We start from the raw sequence: 13,297 nt of genomic DNA on the forward strand, positions 1-13,297 counted from the left end.
CATACGTGTTGCTACAACTATCATTTTGTCTCTGCGTTTTAAGATCTTACAAGTAAAACATGTCTCTGCAATTTTTAGATAGCGTTCCTTTAGTTGTTCTGGTGGGTTTAGGCAGCTTTCTTGCCGCACCACTCATTTACACCCTTGACAAGTTGGCAGTGATGGAGGATCAGCGTTGGGTGTTCATGTCTGGCGTCATCACTCTTCCATTGTTTGGGCTGCTGTGCTGTGTTTGGGTGAGGAGAAGTCCGTGTAAAAAAGAACCACTGTTCTATGGTAAATTAAAATTTAACGCAATATTTAAATCAGTATTTCCTATCTTTCATCCGTTGATGACATATTACTGTGGGTGTATACATCATATTTGATTATTTGTTCTTGTTTTCACTCACAGTCATCTGAGCGTGATAATCATTCCAGCTCTTTTAAAAAATACCATCCTTTACTTGCACTGTTATGAACAGTGATAAAAATAGCAAATATTTCTTTGGTTTTATCCATTGCTGAGTATATTACACCTTCACATTACTATTCTGTCTTGCGCCAAGTGCCATGCAAGGGAGCTAATTATTTAATCCTAAGTGGCACGGAGGCTTTAAGTAAATCAAAATAGTTCATATTCAACTATTATATATAAATAAAAATTAAATTTTTGGGCTGTATTAGACCTGATCAAGAAAGTATATAAATTCTTCTTGTAAAGTAGGTTTGTGCTATTGTTCTATATTAAAAGTAATATTAACAGGTACATGTATTTGTTACTCCCTGTATGGAACAGTTGAACCTATATATTGCATTCAATGGTGTATTAGTTGATTGATTTCTTATTGTTTCAGTGTTCAGTATCTTCAGTTTTACATGTGTGGTTGACCTATTCATTGCACTGGAACTTGATGGCTATGTGAAGGGTTTCATGGAGTTCTATCTACGAGAAGGGGAGCCCTATTTGCGAAGCTCCTATGGTTGCCTCATTAATTACTGGGATGGCACAGGACACTTTGCCATGTACCTCGCTATGATTGCCCTCATGAGTACTGGGTAGGTACTAGCAGTTACACACAGCCAACACAACAACTTCAGCTGAAGCAAGTTGCCAAAAAGCTCTTTATTCAGCAACAGAAATACCAAGTTAGTTTTGAAAATGACACACATAATTAATTTATTAAGCCTTGGAAGGAACATTTATGCATATTATTTTTTAATTATCTTGACCATATAAAATTGTAGCATGCATGTAATATGTTGCACACACTTTTTCAAGGGGATTGTCCTCTATGGTTACAATAAGAATATTTTTAAAACTAAAGTAAAAGCAACATTCTGACTATTCAATGCCTATGTGCTCTCTCTTTCTTTTACAAATCTCATAGACCTAATCAGTATTTATAATGCCTGTTTCTGGTAACAGTCTGAAAAAGGTATCTGTCAGTAGGAAGGTTGTTTTTTTCCATGGCAAATAGTACCCTCAAAAATAATTTCAAAACTTAGCCCCATTTTTGGCATGAACTGCGCTTCAATAAAAATAGCCATAACTTTACGGGTATCATCAAGCACTCTCAGTCAGAATAAGGTTTTCAACTAAGATATATTTATAAAACTGTGTCTTATTGAGATAAACATTCATATGTGGTTTAAAGACTGGAAATTGAAAAATAAAAATCAGTTGGTGGTAAAAAATACATAGTCGGTTGTGTAATCCGAAACAAACCTATGTTTTTGTTAGGCCTTTCGTAATCACTGTTTAGGTGGTCTGTAATTTTCTGTCTGTTTGTATGTTTCAGTGCAGACTACAGGCAGTTGGGTCTATATTGGGTTGGCTCAATCATGAACAGTATGATAGTCTTCATGCCAGGAAATTGGACAGGTATTACCAGTTTCAAAATCAAAGTTTATTCACACAAAAACAGCATGTAAATTACCGTGTATTTAATAGCTTAAAACGCACAAATATTAAATGACTTGTATGTCCTTCAAGAGTTTCGGAGATCAACAATCATCTCATAAGCCAAGGAAGAAATACTGTGTTTTATGCGGTACTGCTTAATGAGTAAGAGAACATCTTTAAGAAACAATTAAATTTCCAGGGTAGAGTTCTTAACTTCATTGCAGCTTTGATATAACCATCTTCATTTATTAAACAGTTTTCTTGTGAAGGTGGGTGACTTGAACATATTCATTGGATGTTTTACTTAAATAGTAAGATCTTAAGTCTGTTGTTAAGTGTACAGCACTTCATAAAGTGAATACTGTGATACACATCTTCTATTATAAATAAATTTGATAGCAATACTTAGTGAAATTGGTATAAATAAGAATGAAGTATGTATAAGTCCTACTTTCATTGTTTTTCTTGAGGACCCATTCATCTTAAGTATGTCACTTTGTACATGAGCAGGATGCACTGTTCTGGGAGTAATAGGCTTTGGAGTGGGACTCTTCCAATGTTTTCTAAGAACCTATAAAAATTGCGACTGCATGGGATAATTTCAAGCAGATTTGAAAGGAATTGCTTGCTTTCCTTATTGACATAAACATTGTTCCTGGCATTACTAAAAATAATATTTGTTAACTTCATGTTAACCTCTTTAAAAAATTAGATCCAATTGAAATACCATTTAATAGCCAAAGCATGCAATTCCTCAGAATACTAAAACTTGGGTGATATCGGTCATCAGCATAACAAATTTTAGTGGTTTGAATGAAGTAATTGATCAACAGCATATCGATGGCCTCACGTGAAAATGCCGAAGCTACATTTTATCCAGTTTTGAAATTTTTACTGGTCGCTGAAATTATGAAGGCGAGCCTAATTTTATTGTAAAATTCCAAATAAAAAGTCCAGTGAGAAAATGGTGTTATATCATGTGATGAAAATGTCAAACAGTGATTGGACATCTCACAGAGAAACAAAAGTGCCGAACCTTCAGAAATTGTTACTTTTGCATATTGTTAACATACCATGTGTTATGAAGTGACCTAAAATATACCAAAAAAAATGTTGCTACTGAAATTTGGAATTTTATGGCTTTTGAATTTTGACGTCAGGCCATTGAAATTGCATATTGTAATACTTGTTACTGTATTTCCAGGTAACAAAGGCATAAAGTGGTCATATTTGCTCAACGTCCCATATGTGGTTTACCCCATTTATGCTGGAGTTAGATTCTTCAGGGAAGGCTTTCACCTGAAGAAGAGACAGGTACTTATTATGCCCCCCTTCGAAGAAGAGGGGTATATTGCTTTGCACAGGCATGTCTGTCGGTCGGTCCGTCGGTAGACCAAACCTTGTCCGAGTGATAACTCAACAATTCCTGGACTTATGGTCATCAAACTTGACATGAAGGTTGGGCCTGATTAGTAGATGACCCCTATTGATTTTAGGGCTCATCAGGTCAAAGGTCAAGGTCACAGTGACCTTTAATGGTAAATGAATTTGAAAGCATGTCTGAGTGATAACTCAACAATGCCTAGACCTATGGTCATCAAACTTGATATGGAAGTTGGGCCTGACCAGTAGATGACCCATATTGTTTTTGGGGCTCATTGGGCCAAAGGTCAAGGTCACAATTACCTTGAATGATGAAAGGTTGTCCCAGTGATAACTCGACAATGCCTGCACCCCTGGCTCTCAAATTTGACTTGGAGGTTGGGCGTGACCAGTAGATGACCCCTATTGTTTTTGGGCGTCATTGGACCAAAGGTCAAGGTCACAATGACCTTGAATGGTAAAAGGTTGTCCCAGTGATAACTCGACAATGCCTGCACCCATGGCCCTCGAACTTGACTTGGAGGTTGGGCCTGACCAGTAGATGGCCCCTATTGATTTAAGGGGTCATTGGATCAAAGGTCAAGGTCACAGTGACCTTGAATGATAAAAGGTTGTCCGAGTGATAACTCAACAATGCCTGCACCCATGGCCCTCAAACTTTACTAGGAGGTTGGGCCTGACCAGTAGATGACCCCTCTTGACTTTGGGGGTCATCAGGCCAAGGTCAAGGTCACAGTAACCTTTACGGCAAAAAAGTTAACAAATCTTCTCCCAGTGATATCTCAAGAATGCCTGAACCAATGATCATCAAACTTCACACGGAAGTTGGGCCTGACCAGTAGATGACCCTTAATGATTTTAGGAGTCGTCGGGTCAAAGGTCAAGGTCACAGTGAACTTGAGTGCAAAAATGGTTCGAGTGATAACTCAACAATGCCTGCACCCATGGCCCTCAAACTTGACTTGGAGTTGCGTCTTACCTGTAGATGACCCCTATTGTTTTTGGGCGTCATTGGGCCAAAGGTGAAGGTCACAGTGACCTTGTACGAAAAAAGCTTGTCTGTGTGATAACTTGACAATGCTCTGCACCCATGGCCCTCAAACTTGACATTTAGATTTTTGGTGACCCGCTGATGACTCCTATGGATTTTGAGGTCATAGAGTCAAAGGTCATGGTCATTACACACTCTATCCTCACACTTTGAATGGTCATAATGTTAAAACTACCTTAACAGCATCCAATGTCAGTGACAAATCAGCTGTCATTTCGGTCAATGCATATTTCATTCAATTGTCCATATAATCCAGACAACATGGCGCTCAGGAGGGGGCATACGTAATGTTTGACAAACATCTCTTGTTTTAGTATAAATTAGGCTTATCATTTTGTCACAATATGTAGATTCGATTTTATCTCTGTGTTAATTTGAAAAATGAAATCAACACTTCCACAATGCCATCGGGTCTACCATAGTATAGAAGCACTTACCGGACTTGCTTTTGAGATTACTTTAATAATGATGTGATATATCACAAACAGACAACATTTAGTCTTTGGAATCTAAACACCAACACAGACAAACTGTTAGAAATGAACATCTCAGTCATTAAAATTGAAGTTTTGAAAAAGCAATCGGGAATTCTCATGCTATTGCTTGACATCATGATTTTTAGTTTGACTATTCGAAGAATAGGTGGGCTATACTTATCGCCCCGGCGCCGGCGTCCGGTTAAAGTTTTAGGGCAAGTTTGGATGTTCACTTATAAGTCCAATACTCTACATTCAATTGACTTAATACTTCACGCAGTTGTTCAGGGCCATCACATGATGAGGTTAGATAACTCCATATTATTCTTTACACAGATTATGGCCCCTGATTGTCTATGGAACTTAGGTTAAAGTTTTAGGGCAAGTTAGAATATTTATTAATAACTTCTATATCCTTTGTTCAATTGACTTAATACTTCACACAGTTATTCAAGACCATCACACAATGAAGTTACATAACTCCATATTATCCTAAATACAAGTTATGGCCCCTGATTGACTTAGGTTCAAGTTTTAGAGCAGGTTAAAGTTTTAGGGCAAGTTGGGATTTTCACTTAAAACTCCAATACCATTCATTCAATTGACTTAATACTTCACACAGATGTTCAGAGCCATCACATAATGAGGTTAGATAACTCCATATTATCTTTTATACAAATTATGGCCCCTGATTGACTATGGAACTTAGGTTAAAGTTTTAGGGCAGGTTGGGATATTGTTTAATAACTTTTATACCCTTCATTCAATTGACTTAATACTTCACACAATTGTCAGGACCATCACCCAATGAGGTTACATAACTCCATATTATCCTATATACAAGTTATGGCCCCTGATTGACTTAGGTTAAAGTTTTATGCAAGTAAAAGTTAAGGGCAAGTTGGGATTTTAATAAAAAAACTTCTATACCGTTCATTAAATGCACTTAATAAAATTCAAAATTATTTACGACCATCTTACAACAAGAAACATAACTCCGTTTTAAGCCTAAATACAAATTATAGCCCTTGAATTTTTTTATTATTTTTTTTAATTTCCTTTGAAAGGCATATTTGTATATTCTTAACCACATTTTCATTATGGAAAATCAAGTTATTTGAATGACTTGCGTCATTGTTTGGGCAGGCTGGTGGGAGGGCAGCATCAAAGTCACCTTTTGTATCGAATAATTTTAGGTTTGACATAAAGAGACCAAACTTGGTATTATTACATCGTTATTGTATTCTAAGTCAAAGCGGCGTAGTCGAGCTCTTGTTAAACAAGACCTGCTACATTGAATTCAAAATTTGAGCAAGCCTGTATGGTATTTTTACAGTGGAGCACTTGCAGGCTCATGCTAATTTTGACCACAGATATTTGCTAACATTATGTGTAAACCAGCTGCTGCCTATAATTTACAATAATATGTAATTGATGTTTATTGATTTATCTGCTTATGTTCAATATTCTTTTATATATTCTGAAAAAAATCGTACTACTGTTCTTGATGTGTTTTCAGTTCAGAGGCAAAAGTCCAGTTGAGAGGACCGTAGAGAAATTCTTCATTGCCTGGTTTTCTCTGGCGATCCTTGTCTGCATGTTTAGAATGATTGTAAGTACTCTGGCTTTTCTAAGGTCATTTTTAGAGTGACTGTTTTTATACGCCCGAAGGGTCGTATTATGTTATGGCCTCCATCGTCTGTCCGTCCGTCTGTCCGTCTGTCCGTCCGTTAGCAATTCCGTGCCCAAATAACTTTATCTGATTCCATATTAGTACATCCTTCATTGCATTACTTACCAGTATGTATGTTGTTTTACAATTATTCTATGTTGTAAAAAAATACTGTTGAACAAAGGTTTTTATTAGCACTGCTAACTTAAGTATCATTAAAGTTTCAATATTGGAAGTTTAAGCCTTTGTTGTAAACACTTCACACCTAGTAAGCAGTATACTAGCATAACCTAAATGTTTATTAAAGATCTCAAGCCGAATCTTCTTTGGGCGTATAATGCTCCGTTTCGCGGTGCTCTTGTTTAATTGAAGTTGAGTTATTATCATAGTCTTGTTGTTAATTTGCAAAAACTTTAATCTTTGCCATATCACAAAAACTGTTGCAAAATATTCAAATGAAACTTGGTATACATGTTGCCAGAGATAGTTTTCACATCTATAACAAGGCGCAAAATTCTTGAGTTATTTGCCTTGTTTGACTTAAAAAAATCAAGAACAAATAAGTGTTGCAATTTGCTCTGTTGTGTAGATACCTTCTAAGAATACACTTATAAAAATACAAAGTCAAACTCAAATTTGTTGCTAAATAAGTTACCATTATTCCTTGTAGGTGTCTATCAAAGTTTTCATTTAGATGGAAAAGAATTGATTTTTTAATTATTATTTGTCTTTCATTTAAAACGTTATGTACAGTACACTTATTACTTATCAACTCTTTATACAAATATGCTGATCATTGCCATTCCAGTAAGCTCGTCTGAAAAAAAGTGTTGAAGTTTTGTGATACAAATGTAGCTTTGGTGTTGTTGTCAGAGTTGTCGGTATACAAAAGCTTGGCCACAACTCAAAAATCTTTCAAGATATTTAAATAAAACTTAGCACAAGAACGTCTGGCATCAATGCAGTGCATGTGAATCAACACAAATAAATTAGGTTTCAATAATTGTTAAGTCCTTCGAAATATTCCAAATTTAACACAAATAGGAAATATTCACATGGGTTGGCATCAGCATGGGGGTGCCTATTAAGAAGCATGTTGTTTATTGAATGAATACTGTAGATGCTATTGTTATATGTTGGTCATGTACATTTTAGGCGTGCATGGGCTGTAAGGATTACATCACAACGTTCTACATCACAGACATAGAACCATATCTTGTAGACCCAAGACAATATGGAAAGACTCAGGTGGGTCATGTTGTATTATATATTTTTGGCTTTGTTTAAACATTGTATTAGTAAACAAGTTAAAATATTATTCTTTGATGTTACATGAATTAAATTTGATAAGAAGCCCCAGTATGACTTTAGGGTGTATGTAGACGAAATACACAAATTAAACCTCGTTTTGTTTTTCCTAATGATTATTCAAAGCCCTTAAGAATTTGAATATAACTTGAATAAATGTTCATTATATACTTACATTGTAAAGTGCATTTTTGTTGCGATAAGATGGTATTCATTTATATGTGGTACCATGTCTTATTTCAGGCCTTGGCATATTTCTACTACTACATACCAGTATTTGTTGCTGTCATTTGTTCACTGGTGTATGATGGTCAGACATGGATTAAGGACTGGAGCCTGCTATGCGCTGGCGGGACGATGCAAGGCCAGCTCGTGTACATCTGGTGTTCGCTGAAATGGAGCACGCCTACTGAGCACCTTGTACCTGACACGATCCTCGCGAGGTCCATTTTCTGGCTAGTGAACCTTAGTCTCGTCATAGTGCCACACCTGTTTGCTGTTTACTGCCATAGGTTTGAGATTAGAGATAAACTTGCGCCATATCTGAGCAATATTCAGGGACAAAGTCAATCTTTACCAAAACAAGCTTCTCCAATACGCCCCAAGAAAACTCCACCTGTCATTTCTGAAACAAGGCGTGTTACCAGGCTACAGAAAAAACTCCTCTGATTGATGGCTAGTTTTGATATGAAAAATAATATATTACAACTCTTATGTCCGAACACAATTTGATTACTGCTGTATAGTTTTGGGAAAATAGTACTAAATCTAGCTAAAATAAAGCATTTATAATTAATAGAGCAGCCAGAATTTTGTTACGGAAACCTGATGACTCTCCGTTTATGCCACTTTTTTATAATCTAGGAGAGTTAACATTTGAAAAAAGTTAGAAGTTTCACCCTGGCCTGATGGTATATCAAGCCTTTAATTATCTTTCACCATCATACAATTCAAAACTTCATTTCTACCTATGCGTGTAAGTGCTCTTTACGATCTCAAATGACCGTGACCTTGCACCAAGTACATGCTGAACACTTTCTTTCAAATAATTGAAAATTAACTTGAAATTGTACACCCATTTATATAAGACAAGCTATTTCCTTACACGCTTTTAAATTTCTGTTCAAGATTTTTTTAACTTTTACAAACATTGGTAGCTTTTAGTTATGGTAACAAAACATTTGGAGAAATAGTTGAGTTCCAAAATGTTATTGTATTTTTACTTTTATATGACTTTGAAATCAACATATATATGTTGTACTGTGAAATCATTAATGTTCGTGGGCATGAAATTTCGTGGTTTGCCAAAAAAAACAATTTCGTGGGTACTTGAATTCGTGGATTTTCATTTTTAAAAAAAAATAAAAATCGAAGATGCGATCGTCCTAGATCGTCTGCATAATATCCACGCGCTGGCCAGAGATTTCCGTCTCTACGTCACTCGGTTTATGACACTCGCTAATGTGGTACGACATGCCAATTAGTGCATATACCCATGTCACTTATCGATTTAAAGGTAATAAAAGAAGATGTACCCTGATCATAAATACGGATAGGGGAAGCCATTGAATGCCAATTAAGAATTTTGCAAACACCGAAAAGGTGCGTATATTGTCACGTTCGGTGCTTAGTAACCTTCAATTTACTAGTAATCGATTAATTATTTTATTAAATAAAAAAATCGAGTATGGACACTCATCACGCACATCTTGTAAACTTGGAGATTTTCATTAACAGCACACGTTTAAACACGTGCTTATAACTGTCATTTGTTGCATAAAACACATTTAATTGATTTGGTTCATTATTTGTTAAAGGCAGTTATAATATATTAACAGAATAATGATTGTAAGTTATACAGTGCATCGGCGTAGCTCCAATAGGCACGGTATGCCCGGGCCTACACTTCGTTTCCAAAAATGAAAAATACAAAACGTCCAAATCTGCAATAATAACTGAAAGGTAAGGGGGTGACAGCTTAATTAACATTCAAGTTAAAACTACAGGTAAACTAAGCATATTTTTTCTAATAAGTTTTGTATTTCTGTTCTGTTATTGTACATCATAAGCTAGACAACAATAAAGTTTAGTGAAGTGCAATATAAAACTCAAAATATAAGCTAAAACGCACCATATTCGATCTGGAGTAAAAAAAACATCCCGGGGGAGGTCCCCCCCCCCCACCAAGTGGGCCTATACTTTTTAATAGGCAAAGCTACGCCCCTGAATGTCATGCTCATCATTCTTAATGCATGCAATGAGACTTGTTCTAAAAGGGTAGTCAAAAATGTTATGCCATGTTGTAATATCATGTGAATCACAGCATATATACATATATCACTATATCAGTATTTATGTATTGTCCAACGTCAAGGTACTAAGTCAAGTTCGTATGGATGAAGGGAAAACGTAACACGAGCTTTGAATGAAAATAGGGCATTTGTTAATGCCATAAAAGTGTTTTTACGAAATATCGTAAAATAAAACATGAGTCAATAGCATGTGTATAATAAAAATTCCCAGAATACATATCTGGGTGGACAATCCGCCACGAGGAGAATCCTCCGCCGCCACCCACTATATCAGTATAAACGTACAATATATGCCAATGTACACAGAATCATAAATTTACTTTGATGAAGCTATAATTGTATGTAGCCTTATTGGATTATATAAAGGTCTGCGTAATTATAAATTTAAACTTTGACGGGTGTTGAATGGTCTTCAGGATTAAGAGGAGCTCGTTCGCAAAGCTTGCTTCGCCTTTTCTTTATCATTTATATTTTACTTCATGTCATCTAACTATTACATGAATAGAAAATCAAGCAATATTCGGACGTATGATGCATAATTTAAACTAAATAGAATTCCGGATTTCTGTTTAAAATTAAGCGTTTTTCCGAAATCCGATATAAAAAATAGCTTAAACATAACTTTTTGAAGTACTCTCACATCCATTATACTATAATAGGTAGTTAAAAGTTCACTACATGTGCGCTTTAAAAACAAACTTATACGATACGGTAGTCATCCGAACTATCTATGGATATAGATCTGTCTCGCTCAAGACGGAATTTTCGATTAGTTATTGTTCGTGGAATACCCGAGAATGAAAATGTTGTACTGTTGTTGCTTCAGCGGTTGAGTTTGAGCGTTGAGCCGCTTTCACCTCAAAGAGCGGTTGAACAAGTTTTACCAGAACCGAACCTGCCTTCATGAGTGTTCCAGGTACTCACTTTGTGTCACCAAAGAGACGGTTAAATTGTATCACCGTTACAATGACTTCGAACAGTTACTTTCAACACTTTTCACCGCGCCGTTCAAGCGACTGTTATTTTGGAAACGTTTTAAATGATCGATTGAAGTAAAACCAATGCAAAGTTCACACGTACGGACGGATGTGGTGGCATGTGCCTTCGTTTTCACTTGTTCGTTCCACGTGCTACGTTGACGTATACGCCAAATCGCTACAGACAGTAGGTTTAATTGATCGAACTAATAGCAGTTCAAACACTTTGTACAACTCAAAAGTTTGTTTTATTTTAACCAAATGTTGGTGTTTATTAAAACTACGTGCAGGATGTATTGCTTGATTTTATTGTAATCATTGCAAATATAATTAAGGGTGTGTAATGCACATATAAAAGTACCAAAACTCACATAGAACCATCGGGCCTACAAGTATTTAAGACCTAGCTACGCCCCTGCAGTGAGACAGGTTTTAACACTGTATACTGCGACCTCTGTAAAGAATATACTAGAGTATGTACGTAACAAGGCAATTGAAAAAGTGAATAAAGGGTTTATATTTCGTGGGATCTTGAATTCGTGGATCACCCAACCCACGAAAACCACGAACATTAATGCCCCACGAACATTAATGATTTCACAGTATATGAAAATTGTGTATTTTTTTAGCATTTTATTATGAAAATCAAGACATTTATGCAATTCTTATTCATTATTTATTTCTTTACGAGTGTTTGTTGAAGATTGTATACTATGATGACTTTTCTTTTCTTGATTTGTTCAAGTGTGTGCGGGTTTGTGTGTTTTTTGTGTTGTTTTTTAGCTGTAGGTGTCTTTGTTGGAATTGCCAATGTATTATTTGATGATGGCCATATTGTTATTAAAAGAAGTTATGCTACGCAGCTTCATGAATAAGCTTCAATTAATGAAGTTAAATACAATTATATTAAAACATTTAGATCAAATCATTTCTATTGTTATTCTTGAAATGGTTTGATGTACCTTTTAAATAGATTGAACTTGTTTGATGTAAGGTACTTTTAGGTAGAACTAATCATATTCTCAATATGCTTTGATGTACTGTATACTTTAGATGAAAGCTTTTCTATTCTCATTATGGCTGAATGTGCTGCACTTTTAAGATAGATCCTTTTCTATTCTCATTATTTTGATGTTCTGTACTTTTTAGATGGAGCTATTTCTATGCTCAATAGGTTTGATGTACTTTATTAAACTTCAAATGTAAAATGTAAAAGACAATCATGGGATTACTCATAACATGCAACACTCGCCATATGGCAGCTACTGTTCAAGATATTCACATATATATATTTTCAGTATATTTGTTAACATTTTTTAACCATACTCCACATTAATGATGTATTGTCAAAGATAGTATTTTTATATAATTCTACAAACTTATACTTTTACATGTAATGATTTATTTTTATATTATATTTTAGAGAAATAAAATGTACATCAATTCATATCTTCTGTTATAAGGTTACTGCATCCACATAACTTGGGCTAAATGTCTGACCTTGGTTCAATCAAATTTAGAGATAATGATATAAAAAGCTGTTCTAGTTTTACTACATGTACATCATCCCAGTGTTTGTTGCTCCAATCCGTTACCATATGTGTGTTGCAACCATCTGTTCCCATATATATGTTGCTGTCATCTTTCACCACATGTGTGTTCCTGCCATCTTTCACCACATGTTTGTTGCTGCCATCATTTCCCACATGTTTGTTGCTGCCATCTATTCCTACATGTATGTTGCTGCCATCTGTTCCCACATGTATGTTGCTGCCATCTGTTCCCACATGTATGTTGCTGCCATATGTTTCCATAAGTTTGTTGCTGCCATCTGTTCCCACATTCGATTGGTGCCATCTGTTCCCACATGTTTGTTGCTGCCATCTGTTCCCACATGTTTGTTGCTGTCATCAGTTCACACATGTATGTTGCTGCCATCTGTTCCCACATGTTTGGTGCTGCCATCTGTTTCCACAAGTTTATTGCAGCCATCTGTTCCCACATTCGATTGCTGCCGTCAGTTCCCACATGCTTGTAGCTGCCGTCAGTTCCCACATGCTTGTAGCTGTCGTCAGTTCCCACATGCTTGTAGCTGTCGTCAGTTCCCACATGCTTGTAGCTGTCGTCAGTTTCCACATGCTTGTAGCTGCCGTCAGTTCCCACATGCTTGTAGCTGTCGTCAGTTCCCACATGCTTGTTGCTGCCGTCAGTTCCCACATGCTTGTTGCTGTCG

At 36.0% G+C, this 13,297-nt stretch overlaps 1 protein-coding gene across 1 annotated transcript; it reads left to right on the forward strand.

Annotated features, from left to right (window-relative positions):
* LOC128226722 (transmembrane 6 superfamily member 1-like) lies at positions 1–12,511 on the forward strand. The gene is made up of 7 exons (XM_052936719.1): positions 1–276; positions 837–1,038; positions 1,782–1,864; positions 3,090–3,199; positions 6,315–6,407; positions 7,623–7,715; positions 8,019–12,511. The coding sequence occupies exons 1-7, from the start codon at positions 60–62 to the stop codon at positions 8,442–8,444; spliced, it is 1,224 nt and encodes a 407-aa protein (XP_052792679.1). The 5' UTR covers positions 1–59; the 3' UTR covers positions 8,445–12,511.
* The last annotated feature ends 786 nt before the right edge of the window (positions 12,512–13,297 follow it).

The sequence above is a fragment of the Mya arenaria genome, chromosome 3 (assembly GCF_026914265.1).
Source record: "Mya arenaria isolate MELC-2E11 chromosome 3, ASM2691426v1".
NCBI lineage: Eukaryota > Metazoa > Mollusca > Bivalvia > Myida > Myidae > Mya > Mya arenaria.

Excerpts from the sequence above, each read along its gene's own strand:
- LOC128226722 (XM_052936719.1), top strand. The coding sequence starts at position 60 with ATGTCTCTGCAATTTTTAGATAGCGTTCCTTTAGTTGTTCTGGTGGGT. Across the intron at positions 1,039-1,781 it reads ATTGCCCTCATGAGTACTGG|TGCAGACTACAGGCAGTTGG; the intron begins GTAGGTACTAGC and ends TGTATGTTTCAG. Across the intron at positions 1,865-3,089 it reads CATGCCAGGAAATTGGACAG|GTAACAAAGGCATAAAGTGG; the intron begins GTATTACCAGTT and ends CTGTATTTCCAG.